General features: G+C 39.9%; 1 protein-coding gene across 6 annotated transcripts; it reads left to right on the top strand.

Moving 5' to 3' along the window:
- Positions 1 to 82: 82 nt before the first annotated feature.
- slc39a10 (solute carrier family 39 member 10) lies at positions 83 to 26,291 on the top strand. Of its 6 annotated transcripts, none has more exons than XM_058081269.1 (11): positions 83 to 156; positions 6,894 to 6,935; positions 10,484 to 11,535; positions 11,661 to 11,838; positions 17,934 to 18,109; positions 18,446 to 18,604; positions 18,760 to 18,868; positions 18,939 to 19,238; positions 21,380 to 21,460; positions 23,465 to 23,655; positions 23,753 to 26,290. In XM_058081269.1, the coding sequence occupies exons 3-11, from the start codon at positions 10,504 to 10,506 to the stop codon at positions 23,903 to 23,905; spliced, it is 2,379 nt and encodes a 792-aa protein (XP_057937252.1). In that variant the 5' UTR covers positions 83 to 156; positions 6,894 to 6,935; positions 10,484 to 10,503; the 3' UTR covers positions 23,906 to 26,290. The 6 variants fall into 6 exon arrangements, with proteins under 6 accessions (XP_057937252.1, XP_057937254.1, XP_057937253.1 ...); XM_058081271.1 differs by lacking the exon at positions 83 to 156 and adding an exon at positions 272 to 433; XM_058081270.1 differs by lacking the exon at positions 83 to 156 and adding an exon at positions 2,749 to 3,634.
- The last annotated feature ends 85 nt before the right edge of the window (positions 26,292 to 26,376 follow it).

Below are 26,376 nucleotides of genomic sequence, written 5' to 3' on the forward strand. Positions count from 1 at the left end.
GTAAGCAGTTGCACCTCCTTTTTTGTGATTTTAAGAATAATGCGTAGAAAGCATTGGTGAATGAGTTGTCTGCGTGACGCATGACGTAAATTACGCGGAAGTTTTTTTTTTTTTTGGTACCGAGCGGAGAGGGGATGCACACGGCACTCGAGTGAGGTAACTACATAAAAACGCATTTACTCTTCATACACTCCCACAACATGGACCCGAGCTGCCTTCCACGCGCTCAGACTACAATTCAGCACTTGTTGAACGTTGACTTTAAAACAATATGTTAAAGACTGTCCTCGTCGATGTCTATTATTGTATGCTCATTTCCTGTATGTCGTCAGCTAGCTAATGTTAGCCAGTTGAAGTGTTGTATTGTTTTTGGAAGCTGTGGTTTTCCAGTGCTAGCAAGGTGCTAACACTGCCATCAGAGAGGCAGGATGAGGTAGCCTTTTTGGTGTGAGCTCGACGACTGTTCCGTTTGCTGGTTTTCATCTCTTACCTTGAAAATTGGCCATTATTGTTGTCTATCACAGCGTTAATCACGCTGCATGTGCCGAGACTCTGCCACCGTATATCCTCACCGCGTGCAAGATGGAACATATGGATGCGTTGTGTAGATGCGCAATCACAGTGAAACAAGTTTGGCTTTTATTTTACGTCCTCTTGGGAAGCTTTAAGTGGGGATTTGGTGTGTGTTGGCTGCCATGGCACGGGCACATGCTCGGGCACCATGAAGCATCGTTAATGTATGTGACGGTGAAGGCGTAAAGAGTCTGTCAGACCTTAGCCATCCGTTTTGTTTACCGCTTGTCATCAAGCGCATTTGATTTTGTTACGTATTAACGGTGGCCAAACATTTTACGTTATAATTTGGGTAACTGGATGCATTTGCATATGATTGTAATGGACAGTGCTGGAGAGAGTAATAATGATTTTATTTTTTTTGGGCGCACATTTGGAGAGTGACCCACAACTGCACCCGCTGCTCGTTGAGAAGGGCCATACTGCAATGTCAGTCTCTATTAGAAAGCCCATGATTTGTTATTGGTAATGTTTTTTGTCAAGTATTTAGATTTTCTACTTTATTCGGTGATCCTTGAACACAGCAATGTTCTATAAGTAGGGGTGTCACAAGACTGTTTACGAGATAGGATCTTCAAGATGACGTGTGATTTTAACATGACATTGATGAAAAGTATAATGAAAAATATAGTACTACATATTAGAGATGTCCCGATCCACATGTTTTGGTTTGCGACCAGATCCGGCACATTGTTATCATCAATCATATTAGGCTCACAGAATAAAGGTGAATAATTGAGTTCAAGAAGTTGCAACCCCATTTTTATAACTTTTATTAAATGTCTATATTTGTATTATACTGTATATATTTTAATACTATTGATACTTGGCCCATCATTATTGGAAAGGTTACCAGTTGACATTATAGTTTACGTAATATTGTCACAATGTAATGTATTACTCTTGCAAACGAAGGTCCAGTTATACGAAATCCGATGTTTGTCCTTTGTTGGTCATAAAAGAGCTTATCTTAAAAAAATGACTGTTATGAAGAAATCACCAATTACTTTAATACAAAAATAACGCTACAGTATACTGCAGATTATGGAATTCTGATATATATTACCTGTATTACCTCATATTCTGAGGTATATTACCTCATATTCTGATATGACTATATTTCACTCCACTGTATTATTTTCGACCGGGGTGTCCAAACATTTTCCTATGTAAGTGCACCTAGAAGCTTCATAGAACAGGCTTGGATGGATTGAGACCTCTTGTCAGTCATAGATACTTTATAGTCTCTTTGTAAAATAGTGGGCCCTCATTAGGAGCAATGCAAGCCAACATAACAAAAATTAGGAGGAAAAAGATGACTGCAAAGCCCAATGCCACAGCTCCCATGTGGTAATGAGCAAGGAGTCCATCGACACAAATGAGCCAGTATGCAGAATTTGTTCAAAAGTGGTGGAAACATACTATAAAAGGCAACAAAAGGAACTTTCCATCTGAAACACACCTGACCCAGTTTTTGCATCTGGGGAAGAAAACTGCACACCGACAATCACAAACACTCAGTGAAGAAAGATTGAGTGAGTATGTACATCTCAAAGTTCACTGCATCTCAGAGTATGTCATAGTGGTCATATTTAGTTCTCCACATTTACAGTAATACACAAATGTTGAAACAAATCCTGTTACTGATTTTCTGGGTGTCTGGGTTATTTTAGAGGTTTACCACCTTTCTTCAGTAAATGTTTCTTTTTGCTAATCACTTAAATAGCTGGTAAACATCAACCAGCCTGGTGTGTTCATTTTATTTCACACACTATCTGTAGTCTGTCACATATAGCAACATTCCCACACTTTGTTGCCAGCAACAGACACAGTAGGTTTGTGCCTGTGTGTATGTTCTAGTTTACTAGAATCTGTTTGATCAAACTAATGCTGTGTAATATGACAGCCCAGCAACAAAGACTCACTTCAGGAGGATTACAATGTTTTGTTAATTTTAAATCTCAAGAAATATTTTATTAGAAGAAATTCCTTAAATTCTTTACAAAGTGAACTATTAACTGTTCTCACTCCATTATAGCTTCTGTGCGTTAATTCATTAATATTTATAATCATGACAACTATATTTTATTGATAACACCCTTCAAAGCATCCAAGGACACTTTAGTTAAAAGCATCAAATAAATAATGGTATAAAACAATGGATAATTACAAATACAATGTAGAGTAATACAAAAACAAACAATAAATGCAGTAAAACAGAATACCCCAGTTTCAAAAGGTGAGTTTTGACAAGTGAAAATGTGAATTGCATCAATGTGGAGTTCCAAAGGCAGGAGGCAGCGCTGCTGAAGGCAGGAAGATGTAGTCACCCATGCAATTTCAACTGCATATGTAAGCTATTTTTAATGACACTTTTTTAAATGACAATTTTCTTTATGCAGACCTGCGGCAAATGGTGCTCTTATTTTGAAGGATTGTCACGGACGTGTGTTCCGTGTGTATTTATGGCGAATATGAGCTGTGTTCAAATATAAATACAACCTGCGTGCCATCATTGGGCACTGTAAACTATAAACTAAGCTAACCTTTGCGAGCTTCCATTCACGCTCTGTAAGAGGTGATTTATCGCCATTTCAACCTGTTTAGGTCGTGAGGGGGTTCTTCAGTGTGTTTAATGATTTCATACCACATTAACCGAACTGCCAAGCAAATACTTCCACACATGATGGTTCCTTCTCCTCACGATGAGAGCATCTGAGTCGTCAATTCGGCTTGTTTACGTTTCTAAAAAATATCACCCAACTTAATTTGGTTTAAATTGCTAAATGTAAGAACAGTCATATTAGGGGAATAACTATTAACTAATTTCTTTTTGTTCTTTTGTAAGGTCAAGTACTAAACCCTGCATAATGCCATGGAAAATTAAAGTATACATGAATACCTACAGTCAGTAACTGGTCATGTGACTCCCTTCTCTGACTGGAGCGCGCGCACACACACACACACTGTACACACATCCAAAGTTGAGCCTCTGAACCTCAAAACATTTAGCAGTCTTACCTTGGCTCAAGAACATTTGGTTGCCGTGTTTTGAGAGGAGGTAAGGGCTGCTTCCTGCTGTTGTTTTTTTCTCAAAGTCATATTTAATTTGAGTTCATCCTTGCTTAAGTATTCCTTATTTGCCTTATATCCCACTCCGAGTGAAGAAACTTAATTCCTCATGATAGAACATCATCAATGCACCTGTGTCTGGCCGAAGTGATATGTTATGAACTACAGATTCTACCTCATCCATCATCATGTTCAGTTATTTCTGTTGTTTATAGTTGTAATAATAAGAGGGTAAGGCCAGATTTATTGTATCCCCTTACTTTTCCCGATTTGTCTGCCGTTTTCTTGAGACCTGCTTGTGGATGAGCCCATGAGTGTTAAGCTGTGACAGCTTGACCTCACATACAGGTTTTCTAGTTTATATTTTTAAAGCGTGTATAACCAATGTATACTTGTTAAGTGAGAACTGTTTTTTTTTTTTTGCCATTTACCTTGAAACTTTACTCATTACTCATTTACTCATAACAAAGTCAATCAGTAACATTTTATTGTATATCTTGACTAAAACATACCATATTCTACATGCGCTAATAGAGATGTTTATGCTACTGACTGAACGAATATTTAAATATTGGCACTAATCAAAATATTAGGTAATCACAAATCGATTAGATCATGGTGTGCAGTTGCAGGATTGATGGATCTGAACATTGAGTAATACTTCAGTGGAATCTTGTTTTTTGTAAGCCCCGGTTTTCGAAAAAACAATTACACATCTCGGTTTTTGTACAATGTGGGTGCGTCATGAGAAAAATTATTCAGTTTTTGTATGTTTTCTTTTGTTTATTGTCGGACCTTTTGGAATGGATTAATGACGGAAATTATAATTGTACACATCTGGGGGGTGGTTTTGAATTGGGTGAAACACTTATTTATGAACAGGAAGCAATTTCTCATCCGATTTTTCAACAGCTAACCTTAAGCTCAAAGCAAACGACCTGATCCCAAGAAATATAAAAACAAAATTTAAAATATCACAATATGGAGTGAAAATGTTGTCCAAAAAAGTTTGTCCAGCGTTTCAGAATGTTTCAGGTCCATTATTGTCAGTATTGGTTCTATGAAGAAATATAAAGTGCTAGTTCCGATTTGATGTACATTGTATCTTTATTCCACCACAGAGAAGAATGGCTCAAATAAAACATTCAGGGCTCCAAATTCATATGGCATTCATTCCCATGATGAGGGTAAATAAACATCTGACCAGAACTCGACCTTGTGATGTTGTTTTGCATTGAATGGATGACACGATGAATGCTCTCACCTGCAGGCTTTTTGGGATAGGCCTTAGGATACAGAAGAGGGTCCCATGGGTTTAAAGAATTCATGATAAATGTCAGCCATTTATCATCAGTCTCTTGCATCATGTAATTGGACAGATAAGCATTGTCCTCTCAGAGTTAAACATCTGATGCGCTATGAATGAGATCTCAGTGGTTGCTCACATTCTTAAATATCTGTTTTTTGTTTTTTTTTTTTTTAATCTGAAGAACAACATGTTTTTAGTCCCCCACAGTACTATGAACTATATTGACATATCAGGATTTTAGAACTTGAGGAACGGAAGCTAGAAACTCAGTTGTGCTCTTCAAAAGTTTATCAAAGAAAAAGTACAATTAAACTTGCATTTTCTTTTGAAAATAGAATAAATGTTATACTTTTTTTCCTGTGGTTCTCTGCGGTCCCATGCGTGGCACTGACATGAGAAAACATTTTTGGTCATGTGAGAATCATATGAAGCAGCTCAGAGGCTGAAAGTCAGCTATTTAATTTGCGAGAAATGTTGTCATCACTGACCCGGAAAAGACATGGGAATTTTTTTCCTATGTTGAGCAATGTTCAAAAATGAAGGGGTAAGAAAAACAACTCTAACTGAAGCAATAGGCTGACTGAAAATTTGAAAATACAGTAGTGTGAAAAAGTCCATGTTTGTCACTTTTAAATGTTTCATATCATCAAACAAATTTAAATATTAGCCAATGACAACACAGCTGAACACAAAGAGATGTTTGTAAATGAAATCATTATTAAAGAAGCAGCAAAACAGCCCCTGACCATCACATTACCACCAACATTTTACTCTTGGTATGATGTTCTTTTTTGAAATGTGGCGTTACCTTGACACCAGATGTACAGTAATCTCGTCAGACCACCTAGTATTGTCCAGGGCTGACCAATGTGACTAAGTCACTCGCATACGCATGTAGAAATTAGACTTTAGACTGGCACATGATATGTGAATTTTTGTGTAGTATGCCAGGCTTTGTATGATACATTCATATTATAGTCGTACACAGTCCCAACTAGATGTGGGGCTTATGATGGCACTGTGTTTTTATGTATGAGTCCACATGTGTGTTACTGTATAATCTAAGAAACTTCACATGGCTCCTACATTTTTTTTCAATTTAGGAACACCTGTTCTCCTCGTGAAAAAGCTAAGCATACAAGCCCTGTTTTCACAAAGGTCTTTAGGATCATCAAGAGGTTTTCGGGCAAAATTGAGACAACCCTTAATGTTCTTTTGTTGTTCAGAGGTTTTAGTTTTAGAACTGCAAGCTGTTTTTGCCCAATGTCTTTAATGTGTGTTCATAAACACTGACCTACACCGACGCAAGTGAGGCCTGCAGTTCTTTGGATGTTGTTGTGGGGTCTTTTGTGACCTCTGGCTGAGACGTTGCTGCGCTCTTGGGGTAATTTTGGTTGGCTGGCGACTCCTGGAAAGCTTCACCACTGTTCCATGTTTTCGCCATTTGTTAATAGCTCTCAATGTGCCTCACGACCGTAATGAGGATAAGCCATATAGGAAATGGATGGATGGATGTGGTTTGCTGGAGTCCAAAGCTTTACAAATGGCCGTATAACATTTTCCAGACTGATAGCTCTCAATTATTTCTCCCTTGTTAATAAAAAGCTCAATTTAAACATGGAACAGTAGTGAACCTTTCCAGGAGTGGCCATCAGCCAAAAGTACCCCAAGACACTTTTGCAAAATATCTCTTCACCAGAAATTAATTAAGCCTCACGTTCAGCCATTAAAACAGTTTTTGTTTGCCTTTGTTGATTAACATGTTTACTTACCCCCATTAAGTGTGTATCACTTACAGTATGCATTTATTTATTTATTTTTACAGGGGTACTTTCGAACCTGCTTTGCTTTTAAAGGAACCAATAAATAAATGCAACAACTTAATTCTAATTACCCAGTGAAGTATAAATATTAATCTGTGTCCCCTTTTTTTTTTCAGAGTGCAGGTTTCAGCATCAAGATTGGGGCCAAACATATTAACGTGAGTTACCAAATTATTATTTTTATTGTTATTTTTCTTGTGACATTTTCTTTTCTTTTTCCACATTAATTATTTACAAATAGTATACTTTACAATTGCCAAGGCTTGATTCACAATGAGTAATGGACATCCTGTTTGAAGGGCTCTCACATGTCACTGTATTATGACACAACAGGCATTGTCTTCAGTCCTAATGTTATCCTCACACTTAGTCACTGCCAGCTATGACTACTACTTTTTATTTTAATGTTTTCTTTTGTTGTCAACTTTTCTCAGCCTTCTTCAAAGGTTCTTCAAAAGTGTTCACTAAGTTCTACTTGGTGAACACAAAAACCTTAATTTTACTTTTTAACCTTACCTAAACCTTTAATTTTTTACTTAATTTCTCTTCACATGTAAATGTTGTTTATTGTTCCCTCTTTAAGTTAAAGCACAACAAAGGCTGTAATCAGGAAAACAGAGTATGCTCTGTGACAGGCTAGAGGGTGTGATCTTAAAATAGGACATGGTTTTATCCTATCCTATCCTATCAGCAGTGAGGTTCATAGGTCGACACTGTCTCGTGTTTATAAACACAGTAGATAGCCGTGAAGTAGGTTTTGAACTGCCCTCAATGTGAAATCTTTCGTCAGAGCACCATCACGCTTAATTTCACACATCTCATTCAAGGGCCAACAGAGGTAAGTCGCCCTGCTTCAATTTTCTTCATGCAATTTCAAATATGAATGAAGTCACAGCTCAGAAATCAATTTCACCGAGTATGCATTTAACAGGTGTGTTATTCCTTTCCGTGACTCAGTTTATTTATTTATTTATTTAATTTAGAGCTTATCCAATTCATAGAAGATAACCTCTCAGCGGTACTCCATTTGAAATCATGAATTTCTACAGTTTTACTCCTGTTACACAAACTCGTAATTATGTTATATTGGTAGGAAGAAGTCAGTAACCAGCAGTTGACCAGTAGTAGTTGATAAACTGATGTCATCTGCAAGTTGATGAAGAATAAACAAAGCCACAGACTTTCAGATTGTGTGTTAACTTTTAGCAGCAGATATTAAAAACAAGTTGGGAATTGTGCTTTTCAAGTTACTTTGACAACTGTGTCCTTATGCCAGTATCTGTAATCTGACCAAAATCATATTCTCTCTCGTGGCACTTATACTTGTTGTAAATTCAGTATAAACTTGGTGAACAAGGCCAGTGGCTTTATTTATATTTTTCCGCTGCCTCATCTTTGCTTTGTGCCAAGAATGTTTCTGATCTGACCTCAGATTGAGCCCACTCTCATCCGCACTCCCAGCATTTATGCATCCACTACCCTCAGGCTTCACAAGGGATCTTATGAGGATCATTTGACTCCAGTGATATTGCTGCTTTGGGCTTTTTGGAGTGGGGAGAACAAGTAATTTGTTGCACATTTCTCTCAAGGGTATGTCGTGTTCTATAAGGCTTATCTCTTTTTTTTTATTTTTTATTAATCATGTAATTCTTAGAGCAAGGCAGTGATGTAGAGCAGGGGTGGACCACGTTGGGTTAAAACATTGGTCCGGGGGGAGGCCATGCATATCGATGCACATGCACACTATTTCAAGGGATAGTTCAGATTTTTTGACATGAAGTTGTATGACTCCCCCATAAGCAGTGAAGTCCATCAACAGTGACTCACTCCCCAGTTCGTGTCCTGAGCAGAGTTGTGGTCGGGTTTCGGTGATGAGGAAAGTAGTTCCAGCTTGTTGCTAGGGACAGTTAAGTAACAAGTTTGGCTTCTCAAAACAATATGTGTTTGAAAGCATAATACATTTATCACAAAATGCCTACTAGCAAAAATCAGACCTCACAAATCGCTTGGCGTTATTTTCTCTGCTGTCGTATCACTTTGTAATATACAAAGCACAGCTACATGTTGCACTGTGACACACAGACAGAGCCATGTGACACACAAAACTATAGAAGAAGAAAGGATGCATGTGCATAAATCAGTCATCTTATTTACTATGAAGTGGAATTACTTCTACAAGTTGATTCTACAAACAGAGTGTTCTAGTTTGAAATATTTAGATTTTATGTTTGTTTCTTATCAAAGCTCACTTCTGGTTACGTCACGGCGATGGATCTGTGATGTCATAGTTTGTGATATAGAACAGCAGTTCGGCCGTCATACAAAAAGCAACAAGCTGGCGTTTTCAGATTTTGTTAATCTGTAAACAAGTTTAAATATACAGTTTCAGGGCACCTAGAACTGTCCTTCCGTGTGGATGAGAGGCTGAAATGGTGTTTTGACCTGAAAACGTTTCCGTGTGGATAGCCCCAAAGAGACACATGTACATTACTCAAGAATGTGGGATTTACAATATGAATTACAAAACATTTTTACTGGGGGTGTCTTAGAATAGTTGACAATCCGATTTGGAGACGTCTGATTCAACTATCAATCTTGCAGTCGAATCGTATGATTGATCCTTTGATTATTGTATGATGATCGTATGATCTAGATTGTACCATTTTGTCTACACGGAGGGTGACTGTGGCTGCTGCTGACCATACATTTTTACAAAAAAAAAATGTTTTTGTAATAAATAGCATATTTTGATTACAAAATTATGCTTAATTTGTGTTGACTCCAGAAAGTAATGTGCAACTTGTCAGCAGCCTTTAAGCTGTAGTTTTATATCCCTACCGTGTTTATTTGTTTATCGGAGTGTTTTTGCCTTTTTGTTTGAGGTCGAAAAAGTCACAAATGAGATTTTTATTTGTAGGGGTTGCCATTAGCTGTCACCAAACAAAAAACTATTAGTGAACTACGGACAAAATGTAATTAATAAGACTTACAATGAAAATTCTTTGTCAATGACAGTCCTAATTATTATGTTATCGACACATACACACAGTGCATGTTCCCCTTAGTAACCTGCTTTAGCTATTTGAGCAGCAGCTCATTGACCCCCGGACATGAACTGCGGGAGCCGTCAGAAGGTAAAGAGAAAAAGAAACCTATAATATAGAAGCTTAAGAAATCACAGCACAAATCAGGTGCATCAGTAGCACTATAAAAATATTCTTGGTATTTCTAAATTAGTTTAAATAACGAAAAAAAACATTCTCAGAGTATTATTGTGTACATGATATCATGGTGGTTAGCATGTTGGCCTCGCAGTCAGGAGATTGAGGGTTGAAATGTCAGTTGGAACATCTCTGTGTGGAATTTGCATTTTCTCTTTGTGTGCGTGGGTTTTCTTTGGTTACCCTGGTTTCCATCCCCAAAAACATGCATTTTAGATTAATTGGATACTCTAAATTGTCCATATGTTTCAATATGATTGTGATTGCTTGTCCATATGTGCCCTGGGCCCTGCCTATTACATAAAATATTCTGGTATAGGTTCCAGCTCACCCGTGATGCGAATGAGGGCAAACAGTGCAGAAAATGAAGAAAGTAGTATTTTTCTTTGAAATTCATCAGATGCATCCACTCATAAAATAAATAATGGCCTTGTGGATTTGATTACTATTTTATACACTCATATAATTTTGTAATGTTTTGACAGGAAATCAGAAGTTGAGGACAATGCAAGTCCACATGCACACAAGATTTTGTTTCCTGTGTGTGCTCACCTTCCTCTACCATCAGTCAAGCCACAGTCATGGAGACGGGCATCATCAGCACCATGGTCATCACCATGTCAACCACACCCACAACGACCTTCAGATTTCTGAGGCTCCGTATGTGAGAAAATCTTCTCCGACTGCGGAGCCTGCAATTCCTGAGAGGGCATCTTTAGAGGAGGAGCAGCAATTCTACATCCAGCAGCTATTCAGGCGTTATGGCCAGAAAGACCAGCTAGATTTTCACGGATTTCAGAATCTCCTTCTTAGCTTGGGTCTGGGTGAAGTGAAGGTGGTAGGCATGGCTCATGACGACCTTGGTCATGACCATGTAGCTCATCTAGATATTCTTGATGTGCAGGAAGGATTTCACTCACACAGTGAAGGACACGGACACGGACATGAGCATCCACATCACAAACCCAGCTCCCACGATCCACACACAGAACAAGATCACACAGGGTGCAGCCAACAGACCACTGCTTCACCTTCTGGTGCATCAAGAGAACACCTCCATAAACACCATCATGATCATAATCATAACCACAATCACCTACATGATGGAGAACATAATCATCATCATGCCAAGGAAGAAGAGATTGGGTATTCTGATATACATATGAGTGACAGACCCAACCTTGTGCAAACGCAAATCAGCACAGCTATTGCTCCCACGACCCAAGACCAGCCCTCTTCTGGCCAACTTGACTTATCTCACGGCAATCAAGAGATGCACTCTTTTCCTACTCCCACAGACACCAAGCCCAAGAAGCTACGAAAGCCAGGAAGGGTCAGAGGACAACGTGGGCAAAACAAAACGGTTTCACCTCTCACAACATTGTCCAATAACAATGACCATAAACACAGTCATGATCATGGCCACAGCCATTCTCATAAACATAAAAGAGAAGCACCAGGGGGGCCTGACACCCCAACAGTCCCAGGCCCTGATTTGTCTGGACATGCAAGTGGCTTGTTTCATCAGCATGAGGAGGTATGCACTCTTGTGTCTTCATAAATAATATGTTTAATGCTGTTACGTGATTATCAATAATTGCCTACTCCTTGTCTGAATTATTTGTTCTTTATTTTAAATCAACATGCAATGTCTGCTCACAGTGTTTGAACCTGACTCAGCTCCTCAACTACTATGGGCTGAGTCCCGATTCCCTCATCTCACCAAACCAGTTTGCCTATCTGTGTCCTGCCCTGCTGTACCAGATAGATAGTCGAGTGTGCATCCGCCATTACCACCAGATGGATGTGGAACAGGAAGCTTTAGACAGTGTCAGTACTGGTAAGAAGCCAAGCATCTAATTGAATCAACTCATTTGGACTAATGTGGTACTCATGAATTCACTATAAAAACAGAAAACCTGCAGGTAGCAACAAGGATAAAACAGTTTTATACAGAGTACTGTTTCTCCTTATTTTGAAGAGAAAAAGCAAGTAGAAATCAAACTTTCACCTCATTATTAGGGTTTTTATTCGCTCTATCAACTTTAACAAACAGTATATTCTATTCTCTTGACAAGAATAGGTTGTTTCGATTTGAATAGGGTCCGATCGATATGGATTTTCATTTGGAGCCAAACTAGTTGGCTCATTAGCTTGCTAATGGTTGAAGGCATGGCTGTCTCTTGTGTCTTTGCAGTGATCCTGTAGCCTATGCGTAATGGTTGAGTAATGTGGTACATAATGGCAATATGTGGTACATAACTTACATAAAGGTACATAACTTATCTTTATTTCAATAAATTAAATACAAGGCCAAATTGACATATAAGCACATATAGCCTGAGATTATTCACCCAGCAGAAAAGCACAGCAGTACAGACGCTGTCTGTGTAAGTCTGCGCAGACTGCAATGTTTGTTTATTGGCCACTGGGGGCCCCATGAATTTCTTGCTTTGAGCCCCCAAGCACACTTGCCCTGCCACTGAATGCACAACGACCCATTCCAGTGCATACCCTTTAAGGAAATCTGCGTACCCCACTTTGAGAACGCAGGCCGGAACCAACCCCAAGCTAAAACTCAACTTTGAAACCTCAACATCACTTAACACATGTTTTGTCCTTGTCTTAAACAGCCTATTTTCTCTGATTATGTCTAAACTATAGGTGTGTTATTTCATGCCTGGAGGGCTCTAATAAGGTAAAAAAAAAGGTCTCAATCAAAGAAAAATGTGATACTTCTCTGTGATCTTGTCATATTCATATAAAAGCACTAACTCAGAGGGTTAGATAACAACACCCTTAACTTATCAGCTTGCTATCACATTTGCATCGTTTTACATTTGTTCAAATTATGATTTGTTTAACAGGTGATACGAAGCTGTTCTTGAGTAGGAGGCATTTTTATCTGGTTCTTTTGATGTTAAACCAGATATATAACATCCAAACCCAAAATAGTGTGTGTCCGACATAAGTGTATGTCATTGTGATAAGTGAAATGAATTAGGAAACAAGGAGTTTGTTCAACCTCTTTTCATTTTCATATACATTGGAAAAGCTGAGAGGATCATCTTTTATTACCCTCATTTTAAGCTATACTGAGCACTGATGAAAACTCACCAGTGCATAAATTGTAAATCAACATAAATTTAAAAAATAATTACCGTCATGGAAAAAATTATTAGACCACCCTTGTTTGTTCAATTTCTTGTTCATTTCAACGCTCGGTACAACGATGGGTACCTTTGTTTGGACAAATAGTGACAACAAAAATAGCTCACAAATTCTTGGAAGAACTGATTTTTCTTATTATCAAGAAACCCATGGAAGTTGCTAGAGCTCATAAACTTTTATGAGCAATTATTCATTTCATAATTATTTGTCCAAACAAATGTACCTTTTTAATTGTACCAGCCACTAAAATGGATCAATAAACTGAGAAACTAGGGTGGTCTCATAATTTTGACTGTTTATTTATTTATTGAAAGACCAAGTTTATAAAGAGTTTTCATAAACATATTTTATTTTCAACTTCCAAGTGCAGGTGAATTTACACATAAAATCACCACAACCCTGGTGAGGTTAAGCAGCCTACATTTTTACCCAGTATCAGCTCGGAAATGAAATCAATGCTATTTCACCGATCACACTGCAGGGAAATGTGAGAGATGTGAGAGTCACTTTTCAAACACTTTTTGTACATATTAACATGTTACATTTGTGTGGTAATGTGAACTACTACATAAAAATCAGATTTTGTTGTTATTTGGTTTCAAATTACACGTTTTAAAACCAAGAACTGAAAAAGAACACCACCAGCCAGCATCAATAGTGCTTTAAAAGAACAGCCTGAACAAATGTCTATTTGTCACAATTCAAAGTTAATCTCAGTTTTAAAAAAAAAAAGTGTTTTCTCATCAATCTGCACACAATTGTTCATCACAATATTGAACCGAATAGCATTGATAAAATCCATGAAATCAAGTGATTACAGCAACACACAACATGACACACTAATGGGCAGAAGTGCTGACAAGTGGAAGATGAGGCAATGGAAAATCAGTTCCATTATTTAGTGTGCACAATAATTTGGGCACAATACAATAACTGTGATGTGTACTTTTAATAAAATGGCGTCTTAACACAATGCTATTCATAGCACAATATACCACACTAGTATACACACAGATCTTACTGTCTGTTTGAAGGAGCACAATGCAAACATTTTTTCATCATTAAAAACGCTTTCTCTTCTGGATGTATAGTGCCTGTGTGTGTGTGTGTGTGTGTGTGTGTATATGTGCCTAAGAGAGCACTGTGGTACTACCAAAAGTGATAAAATGGAAATGGCATGAACAATTCAAAAGGGCACGAATAGCTCCTCATTAGTGGGAAAACCGCCCGTGGGAGGCTATGATATACCAAGATTCATCCATAGGCATCACCACAAGATGTGGCAGTACCTTCCATTTACCACCTGCCGGGATCCGTAGGGGAGCTCAGAAAATTTGCAGGTGTTTTTCACTGGTTCCGAATTCCCCTTCTTTTTGTGCTGTGCCAATTAGGAGTGCATAAGTTTGAACACTGCACCATTTTTCTGAGATGTGGTTCACAGGAAAGTCATAATTGGAGAGAGGAAACAGACCACTGGGTCCCATCTTTTCTTTGCCAACGTCAACTATCACCTCATCACAGCCTACTGCTAAAATTACACACATAAAGTACATAAAAGATGCCATTGGCACAAATGCATATTGATAATATGACTGAAGTTTATATAAGGTGCATTGATTGTAGACTTGCCGTTATGTACTGCAGTCAACTTTAGCCTCTTGGCTTTTAAAGGCAGAGTAAAATGGTGCTAACAATAAAATGAGGAAGTGAGGGTTATAGATTTTTTTTTTCTGTGCATTCAGTTTTTACTTTTAACAATGAGGCTCACTGATAAAAGTATAGATGTTGTGTGCTGGTCTCAAAGGATTATCTTTTACAGAAAACAGAACTCCAAACTACATACACACTGAAATCTTACTGATCATCTATTGCAATTACTGAATAGTTGACCACCTTTGGCCCCTCCTGTTTGTATTTACAATAGAGCTCCACTTTTTGTGGGGGTTATGTTCCACACCTACCAGCAAATAGCAGTTGTAATTTTAGACTATTAGATTAGATTCAGCTCCAGAACCCGCGCTCTTGGATGACCATTATTCACTGATGACAGGAACTAACAAGCTGAATGCACAATCCAGGTTTAAACCCTAAATTTGTCTAACACACCTTCTAATTGTATTTAAAGTACAAAATGTATAAGTACTCACCACTAATGAATGACAATATAGATTATGGAAGAACAGATGGAATCCGAGTCAAAGTGTGTCCAATCATAGCAGACAACTATGGTGTGTTCACGGACTGCCGAACAAAATGCGGCATCCCAGAGGTTGCATCCCAGGGTCTGCATGGGCTTTAGAGGCGCCGTTGTGGCAATGCTGGCGTTTTGGGTGCGAGTGGGGTTGGGTGTGTTGAGGGTTGATGTTTGTCCCCCTCCTTGTAGAAGTGTGTTAGGTGTGGCTTGTTATCGTTGTCGTTGTTCAAACTGTACAACAAGCAATTTTAATGTAATGCTAAAGTTATAATGAAAGTCATCACAAATAGCAACAGTGTGCATATCAAACCCATTATGATCACTCCTGCTTTATTACAGCATCACCATCCAATGTCACAAGTGAGAAGTATCATTGACTATTTCAGACAATGAGTCTTTGATTGCATTTTGATTTTGTGTGATTGACGTAACAATACAGTAAATGTATGTCCTCAAATTAGTCTGGGTAAAATCTGCCATTGTTTTCTCACAAGCAACGACAAAGAAAGCTAAGCAGAGCTGCAGTAGCAGCATGCAGCTCATCACACATCCTCACATCACCTCCCAGTCACAGAAGGCATCAAAGCAAAGTGGATTTGTTTTATTGACATTTGTTAGTCCTTCCTGTTGGGGCTCCAGACCTTGGTCAGGGGCTGATGTCTGTAATGTTGGAGCTTAGGGATTTCCATTGACTTGTAGAAATAAGAGTGCATTGATTTGGGTTGTGCTTTTCTGTGTGAAACTTTTCTTGCAATGCCCGCAGGCGCTGTTGTTCTTTTGCATGAGACAGGACAGCCCACCAAAACCAGCTGCCTTGTAGACTGGGGTTTAGGTTTGCTGTCAGTCTTGGTTCTTGGGGTATTTTGACCAAAGCGTGTCAGACCTTTTATTGTATGTTAAGGCACATAGGAGCTGTTTTAATTTGTGAAAAAAAATGCACATATCAATTAACTGATACTTTCATGACTTGCCGTGTTGCTGTGTGCTTTGCATTGCCAACAAGAAAACACAAAGCTCTGTTAACCTGTCGAGCCAGGCATTCTCAACATTCTCTGAATTGTAATGGCACGTGGCTTTGTGATCAATACACAAACATTATGGCCTCTTTTGCTTCTGCTCTTCCCGCCATAAGGGGTTCATGCCTGTTATGTGAGTGGGGACATCTGCCGTGGGAAACGTTTCTTAATCCTGCAGCTGGTTAATGGGACAATGACAGCTTGATTCGATCTCTCTAAAGACCACTCTGTCAGGCATAAGACATGTTTCACATCATCTAGTCACAAACTTCCCCACCTGGGGTCCATTAGATGTGGAGAGGCGATGTGTCTGCCAGTGTGATTTTAACAGTTATTAGATATTTCTCCTCCTCAGCTCGGTGTTTACTCAAGATTTATCTTAGGGCGTTCCAACACAAGGCCATTCGTACTGTGCTGGACTTAGGTGTGATTCCCACCTCCCTCCTGGCTCCCGCTGGGCTGTGCTCACGCTGAGCATTCCTGCTTCAGCCCGTTACCCTGCTGTATTACTGCAGTTTCCATGACTTTTATTCTGAGTTCTTCTGATTATTGTTATTGAGGAAGGTGGCAGCTGTTTTTAATTACTTTCAAAAAGAATGATTGCTCTATTAAAGACACTGTTTTGTATTATTTTGAATCATTCTATGTATTTTAAGTTGTGAAATGTGTCAGTTATCACTGACTCTTTCACTGCCATTTTTCTATCGATCGATTGAAGGAGATTCTTCAATAATCCCCGCGAGGAAATTCAGGTATCTCTCATAGCTCTCTGGACGTTGACTTGAAAGTCTAGGCATTTCACTCAATGGCTAGTGCTCTTGACTCTCATTCTGCAGATGTTGGTTTGAGCTGGCTGTGGATAATGTGGATTTTACGTCATGATATTAATGGGCTTGTTTCTAGCCATTTCATTTGAGTTCTGTTCTTTGTTTCCATCATGGTGCTTTTTTCCCGTTGTTTCTCCAGTCTCCTGGCAGTAAGGTGTGCATTACATGCGCAGTGTGTTTCAGTCAATAAAAAGCCTATAGCCAAATGTCACTGGTGAAGAATCCGGCTTCGGTTTAGCAAACACACCATCACTGGTGTGACATTGAATTTCATACTACATTAAGCATTTTGTCCTCTGTGACCAAATAGTCATAAACTTTTTCGCTTTGGCCTTGTGCTGTTTTGACAGTTTAAATGATAGCGCACCTTCCTCACGCTGCTCTGCCTTGTGTCTTCCATCAACATCCCAGCAAGTAGGAATTTGCTGAAGTGTCACTTTAAGTTTCCTACTTTAGGCCATGTGTCATCACAAGGACATTTGGATCGAAAACCCTACAAGAAGTACTTTTTTTTGCTAACACTTTTTAACAAGAGTATAAGGAGCAACTCCCTCAGCCAACAAAAAAGTGAGGATGAAGTGTCCGCTGTTTGTGATCAGCTGTTGACAATCTTCATACCAAGTTACATTTTTCACAATAAATTGTATCAGCTTAGACCTGTACTTTTTTCGATGCACTCAAATACATAATAGTTACGTCCAATCTGCTTTATTCTCTCTGTCTCCAGTTTGGACTTGGGTGTGGGGCTTCGTGTCCATCACCATCATCAGCCTCCTATCTCTTTTGGGTGTTGTTCTTGTGCCCATCCTCAACCAGTCCTGCTTCAAGTTCCTTCTCACCTTTCTTGTGGCCCTGGCAGTGGGCACGCTCAGCGGAGACGCTCTCCTTCATCTACTGCCTCATGTGAGTTTAAGACAGACAGCCAGGGTGCTGATGTTTGAAAATTAGAGTCTGAAATAAGCCACATCTGTGCCATACAGCAACACAAAAGCATTAGTGCTTAAAAGAGCTCCCATCATTTCAATTAGTGGAATTTAATGTTCAGCATAATTAATTTGATGTGACAAAACCCGAAATATACAACAGCCACATAAATTTTTTTCATAAGAAATAATGCAAATATGATTAATCCGTTCCGGACACCGTTTAGTTGTTCAGTGGGTCCATGCATGGTGCAACTGGATGAGTGTGCTTTATGTCTCTATCTCCCAACCTTTCACTGTCTTGTCCTGTCAATAGTCTCAAGGGCAGCATGACCACAGCGGCACGAGCCATGGCACCGATCTGGCGACTGATTTTGATGGAGTGTGGAAAGGCTTGACAGCATTGGCTGGCATTTACCTTCTCTTCATTATTGAGCACTGTATCGGCATGTTTAAGCACTACAGGGATCAACGGGTGAGCAAAACTGCACCTAGCTAGCTAAGATTGATTACATCCTTACTACTGCCAGGTTCAGAGGGAAATTTTGGATGCACAATTTAAGCTTTGAATTCATAGTTGCTGTAAGATGTCATTCACCCATTAAGAATGTATGTGCTTCTACTTGGAAGGGCATAAAGAAAGTGTGTGAAGAGGGCCAGATTGGCAGGAAGTTGTCAGATCGTAAATTAAATCACCACTCAGATGCAGAGTGGGTTCACTTGAAGGCGCTGGGTGATGGTGAGTAGTTTTCAGTCAGACTTTCCCTCCACTAAGTCAAAAGCCACATTTGACATCTTGATTCTTTTAGGTGCTGATAGCAGTTCTGTTCCCTGTGACAATGATCACAATGAAACACAGCTCACAGAGCTTCAGATACCTTCACACTCTCCCACCAACAAGACTCCACTGAAGGCTCCAAACTCCAACAAGCGTTCACCCACTAAGGTGAACGGACGCAAGGCCAAGGACCACAGTCATGGACATGGCCACTCCCATGGTGGGAACTGCCACTCGGATCAGGAGATGAAGGACGCTGGTATTGCCAGCATTGCCTGGATGGTCATCATGGGTGATGGCATGCATAACTTCAGCGATGGGCTGGCCATCGGTAAGTAACAATGTTGATGTTGTTTTTCATTTATATTGTCAAAAGTAGGGATCCTCCGATCTATCGGCCACCAATCAATATCTACCGATTTCTGTAAACATGTGATCACATGTGATCGGCATATGCCAATAAAACGATGGGGCGTGCAAAGGCAAACCCTACAGTACATCCGTGCTGTGTCACATAGGGTTGCCAACACTCATATTGAGCTGACAACGGATCCGCATTGCCTCGAGAATAGTCTGTTAAACCTCATGGATTCAGTTTGACATCTTGACATAGGCTAGGCCAATCCATACCCTTATCAAACTTATTGCCGTTCAACTTATCTTGCATCTCTGTTTACGCGTTTGCCTAGCTGTCACTGGCAGGAGTTAGCTACTGTAGCTCGCCAGCTAGAGTTAACGCCTATCTTTTCGTCTTCGCACTCCAAATGTGACTTATCAGAGTTTAATTGTTTTTCATTTAAAACAAACAAGCAATGCGGTTTGGTTGGAGCTCATTTTGTCCCACGGATAAGCCACAATGTTCATGGGAAGCATAGTAACTTTAAGTGTCGCTGAACAATTGTGCTCTCTTGTTGTCATTATACTAACTGTGCGGTTGTTTAATGAACATTAACACAAAATGTGTCCAGCCTTATGATGATAATAATACTATGGTCTATCGTCTTCATCCGGCCCACCTGGCATTTCCAAATTCCTTTTGCAATATGTAGCTTGTACAAAAGCGATCCACAAACCAACACAGCACGTCAACACACACAACATACACAGTAACCTACCCACTGCACCATGTGGGCATACAAATAAATATAAATGCACAAAACCCATATATCCTGCCGCAAGGCATGCAGGCTAGCTTGTGGTACTCTCCCAACATTTCGGTGCAGTGCTTCTCAAGTAGTGGGGCAAATAACGTTGGAAAGGCTTCAGCAACAGTTTGTCGGCTAGTCCAGCTGCATACTGGCCCATTTTCACAGATTAAAGTATTTTTCTTTTTCTGGTAGGGAATCAGGAACTCCCACCATTTGTGCCCGATGGTGGTGTCGTTAGGAATTTTAAACAAATGTAGCTTTACCTTAGACACACTTCCTGAGAGCCATTGTTAACAATGTACAGTAAACACAGAAACAGAGCTTAGGGCAGGGCGGGGGGAAGCAAAGCTTGGGGGAGGGCACAGACAGTATCTGGCCTACAGCTACGCCCATGAGGAAGCTTGCGTCTCTCTTCTCAATTCCAAATGCACAAACCTCATTATCTGAAACTTTGGCATCGTTTAACATGAGAATACAACAGTCTAACATTAATAGGTCAGAAAAGTGGAAAAAAGCAGAAAAGGTCCCCTTTTAAAGTGGTCAGTCAGTACACATGATTCTATTTTCAGTGTTCAGTTTCCATTTTCATAATTTCATCAGTCCAGCTGCAAGCAAATATATATTGTTCTAAATATTTAAAACGGCTTGTAGTGATGGAATAATTGTACTGATACACCGCCTTGAGAAAGAGAAGATCTGCATTGTTGTTGCCATGGTGGTCACAGATTACCTGCATGTATCTCTGTGAGATTAGTCTTTTTATCTGAAACACAAAGCATCCGTTTATGTTGTTTCTAAGACAAACAACATTTTCAGATCTATGCTATTAATTGGGCAGTGATAATTTGGTATGTGGTACATGGTCACCTGACGTCTGTTTTTAATTGTTGCATCTTCATACAATCAGTCGATATATATTTCCAAAGAAAACACATTTTGGGCCACAAAAAAGCACTTGGCAGACCAGATCTAGCCCTTGGACTGTGAGTGCCCTCAGTTACTAACATATCTGAACTATTTCACTTTTGCATTTTGTATTAAACATGTTCAAATGAATTATTAAATGTCCCTGCAGTTTGTTGTAACCCTGGAGAATGTTTGTCTCCATCATTCCAATTCAGATGTTACACAAAACAGCTTCAGAATCTGAAACATCCTTGAAACGTACATTCAGATCAGAGGTTGTATCATTAAAAGTTAATACACACACAAAGTTAGTGTTATGTATGTGCTCTGTGAACATTGTGTAAAGTTGTTTCTTTCTCCAAGGATTCAGATTTGCCTTCCAGATCTCTCTGACACTGTGAACCTTTCCCCTCTTCAGGCGCTGCGTTCAGTGCAAACCTCACAGGAGGCATCAGTACTTCAGTGGCTGTTTTCTGCCACGAACTACCTCATGAACTTGGTAAGTGCTGCTCACAGAGACAAACCATAAAATATAAACAAAACATGTCATGTTCTTGCACTAGCGACTGCACACATCACGTGTTTAGCGAGCAGAACAAAAGGGACACTACCTCATGTGAAAGCGCTTTCCCTCTTGAACTTGAATCCAGGTAGGTCTCGTGACCGGATTGCACCATGAAACCTTTTTAAAACGCCCCCGTGTTGCTCTCTTCACTGTAGGAAAATTGATTTCGTCTGACAGCATTCAAGTGGCTTGTCAAAGCAAAGTGAGGCTGAAGCACCGTACTTGTTGTTCAGCGCAACCGTGAATCAAAAACAGCACAGGTGCCACAGCCATCATTTGCATTTAGTTTGTACTCTCAGAGGGCCATTCTCAGTCTGCAACAGTAAACATTTTTGTTCCAAGCTGCGCTTTTTATGCCACAGTACTGTCCTCTTCCACTCTGTTTATACTGAGAGAAAAAGTTGGCAATGCTTACAGTGCTGTGTGTCCAATCATGCATGATTAGTAATCTTGTGCAGCAGTTTTTAGTCATTAGTAGTGTCAACTCCAGTAGTTTTTTTTTTCCTCTTAATGAACCGTAACTTTTCAAGCTTCTGTAGAGTGGTGAAATAGGGACACAGCCGAGGTAAACAGTGGTTCTACAGTGCATGCCGTAATTGGCCATTTAATTAGCTGCACGATGCTTATAGAGCAGCCAACTCTTCCGGATTCTATGGAAAGCTCCCAGGAAATGCCCTTGTCTAGCGGCAACAATTAGTTGATGATTAATAGATGGCCCAATTAATCAACAACTATTTTAGTATTTGATGAATCGTTTATTTCAATATGCAAATATCCTCTGATTTCATCCTCCTTTTTGCACGCATGAGGGAGATACAGCTCAAATCCAGTCTATATCGATATCAATTATATGGTTGATTTTGATATTGCGCTTAAAGCAAATGTTGGTATTTTTAAAATACTGATATCGCCCAGCCCGATGCTCTACATAAAGATGCTCAAGGCAATAAGTAAGATTGCCAGGAGAGGTTCCACTCAGAACCGACCTTATGGTCGACCAAAGACGTTAAGTTCAGGTGCTCGGTGTCATATCCAGAGGTTGTGTTAGTGTCCATAATAAAATATTTGTGGATATGAGAGGGGTATACTCACTTTTGGGAGATAGTACGACAGTACTGCAGTACACACCTGCCCTAAGACGTGTAGCCATTGGCTATTAAGCCAGCATGCTGGGAGACACGGGTTCCTTTGTCAGATGCCCCACAAACCTTTAGTTCTGGTCCTGTGTTATTTCTCATTTCCATGAATCCAGATGGTAAGACTGCGCTATCAAAAGTCCTTGTCTCAAGCAGATTGCAGAGTTCAGCCTCTCTCCCCTATCTCCTGTTTAGCCTTTTTAAGGGATCACCGCATGACGCCTGTCATACAGAGCTGGCAGTTTGACAAGCACGCCCTTCGGCTCCTCGTGAACAGAAAAGGCTTGCCCGACTGGCAGCTGGAAGGCAAAGATGATGATCATGAGGGTTCTTTAACCACCTGGAGTGAAGCTAATTGGCAACGAGGGCCAATTTTAATTGCAGTAGATGAGGTGACGGCGGGCGTGTCGGAGTGCGGCAGGGTTTGGAAGCAAGGAGGTGGGGGAGAGGGAGTTCATTGAGCTTTGATTGATGGCTGACAACAGAGAGGTAATTTATTCATGGCAGTAATTAGCAGGGAAAAGAGGCCACTTGTCACACGCGGGGAGGAAATGTAGGCCGTCGCCTTTTTCATATTCATCTCGCTCCAAATCGAGAGTGTTTCCGCTGAGAATTGCGCCGCTTCTTCGCTTCCAGCCTGGCAAGGACTGAAGAGGGCTCGGCTCACGTGTGTAATCATGAGCGCATTAGCGGGAAGGTTGGGTGCATTTGTTGGAGGGGACACGCGACCGTTTTGATGGCAGCTCCTGTTGGCAGGCAAACATCTTTGCATGCACGAGAATGAAACCCGCGCTGTTTCCAGGTGACTTTGCGGTGCTGCTGAAAGCGGGCATGACGGTGAAGCAGGCCATTGTCTACAATCTGCTCTCAGCCCTGATGGCGTACGTTGGCATGCTGATTGGCACCACTGTGGGCCAGTACACAGACAATGTCACCAGCTGGATCTTTGCCATCACAGCTGGCATGTTCCTCTACGTGGCTCTGGTCGATATGGTAAGCTGTCCACCTGCACGTCCGTCCCTTGGCCTCCTCCGTAAGCCACTCGGCAACATCTCCTGTGCTAACTTTCTCATCCCTTTCTTCTTTGTAGCTGCCAGAAATGCTTCATGGAGACAGCGAGGAACACAAGCGTTGCCAGTTGGGTCACTTTGTCCTGCAGAATCTGGGCATGCTGACTGGGTTTGGCATCATGCTGCTTATTGCCATTTTTGAAGACCGCATTGTTTTCGATTTTGGCTTTTAGCAACAAACGGAGAGATGAGAGTGTAGGGTTTAGTATTGTTCTCCTTGGCCTTAACCTATGCGACATAAGGCCTGGTCTGACTTGCATTGTGAGTCGCTTTAACAACCCGTGCCTCTATTCCAAAAGCCCAGTGCATATAGTGCGTACATATCTCATGACTATGTCACGTTTACACACGCTCTTCCTTACATGCATGTTGTCGTCATGCTGTGCTGTATCTTGTACATGTGTGGTGTATTCTACCCCACCATCATCATCATCATCATCATCCCGATGGCGCATGTGTCAAAGCCAAGCCCAGCCCACTGGAGCAGCACCACAGCTGCACCTACCGCCGTCAGAGTACGGCCTCCTTTGGAGAGCACAGAAGCACCAACAGGGGTTGGGGGAAAACGTTTTATTTAGCTCATCTAAATAAAACATGTTTTGGCAGCTCTTATACTGCTGTCAAAACAATCAGGAAATTCAACTCTTCACTCTTTAGTTCATTTTTAGGCTCTGGTTACAGCGGGACCTGTTTGACAGCTTGTCCAAGTGGACCACGTAGTTAAAAAGTGCCCAACGTCGACATGGACTTGCATTGTCAGCTGCTGTTGGGGGGTATTTTTCTGAAAAGTGGGTCTTTTTCCTTACTGCCAAATGAACGGATGCAAGGACCAATATTTTGCTTAAGAAGTTTATCAAAAAAAAAAAAGTAAAAAAGTGTATCATTAGTATCAACTTAGTTCCTGACTGTTTTCCTTTTTTTGATAAACTTTGTGAATTTTCTTTTCATAATATTTTGACTTTATTCCCATGATAATAACTTTTCCTCCAACGTAGTTGTCCTTAATTTCCGCATTTTACTTTTTGTGCCCCAAAACATTAAAACATTTATTTTCAATATTTCAACTCTGCACTACTAATGTCACTTTTTTCCTTATTTTACATTCTCATAAGATTTTTACTTTTTCTCTGATTTTTTTCATTTCTCCTTTTTTATTTGACCAACTCTTTCAACTTTCTTGATTTTTTTCCCCTCATAACCATGACTTTATTCCTATTATTGTATTGTACAACTTTTTTCCATAAGCCAATTTTTTGTTTTGCCATAAATAAACTAAATTTTTTCTTAACTTTAACTTTGTTACTACATTTATGTTATTTTTCTTCATTTAATTTATGCAGATTTTTATTTTTAAGTATATTTTTAGGTGTCCGTGGACACGCTTGGTTTTGGACATCATGTGTTGTACTAACTTAAAGATCGTCAATTAAAAATTACCGTGTAAATGTTTCACAAATGAATTTCAACAAACTGCCATAGGATAGGAAATATTACGTAAATGTCGACTCAAACGGGTTCCGCTGTACACAAACCTTTGCCTCTAACCAGCACTCTAAGACACCCGATGCCGAGTACTTTGAAGTTAGCAATGACGGGGACTAAACATGACTGTTGTTGTTTACAAGATATGCAAGCGACACGGTTCAGTACAGTAAATCTGATGCTTGTGCTGCATCTCATCAGACAAAACTACACTCAAGGGTGTTGCGTCATGCAGGCATATCTGCTTTTTACATTCATGTACTGTAATTGCACAAAGGATTCACGGTGCCGTTGAAAGGAATCATTTTTTCCTGTAAGTCCCATTTGATTAATGACAATCATGCTGCCTTCAACGATAAAAACATTCCTCACATTTGAAGGCGAACTTAAGACCCGATGATCAGACTTGGCAGTCTACTTAGACGTGACCAGTGGCTGGTGCTTGACTCCTAGCTTCCTCCTCCATTGACATTCCATGGGCTGTTCTGCTGCTCACCAGCTAAGCTACGTCACCTGGCTTCAGCTGCTAGAACACAAGTGTTTGTTTGTTTGTGTGTGTGCGTGTGTGTGTGCGCGCAAGCATTTATCCTGTTGCTGACAACATTGCCAGTCACATGGAGCTCCTGTGAATGATCTTACTGTAGCATGAGCATCTGGTACATGCGTAGTGTTAACTGTCAAATTGTTTGTACTGCCAAGTTAGAATGTTGACAAACTTTATTACTATTTTTTTTTTTTCGCCTTTTTACTGTGAAAATGGTGAACACTTGGTGTGACAGAATCACCTGATTCTTTGTGATTAATCTAAAGGACACAGAATGTAGTCATCTTTCTCAAGTCTGTTCAAACACCAAATGCATTTTTATCACATAGTTTCGGGTAAACTGTAGCTTATTTTGTTTTAATCTTTTTTTTTGGTTGGTTGTTTACATTTTTTTGTAAACTGTATTCTTTGAAAAATAATGAGTAAAATGAAGGTCAACAATCCCATGTGTTGTGAAATGCAACATTTTGCTGTTCCATGACATCTGCCTCCTTTAAAAATTAACAATAAAAATTAATAATTAACAAAAATCTCTCATCTGTGAGCATTTGGCAACATGTTTGAATGACACAAGTGACACAATCTATTGACACAATTTAAAGACAAAGAAAGAGACCA

This window comes from Doryrhamphus excisus, chromosome 9 (assembly GCF_030265055.1).
Source record: "Doryrhamphus excisus isolate RoL2022-K1 chromosome 9, RoL_Dexc_1.0, whole genome shotgun sequence".
NCBI classification, from domain to species: domain Eukaryota; kingdom Metazoa; phylum Chordata; class Actinopteri; order Syngnathiformes; family Syngnathidae; genus Doryrhamphus; species Doryrhamphus excisus.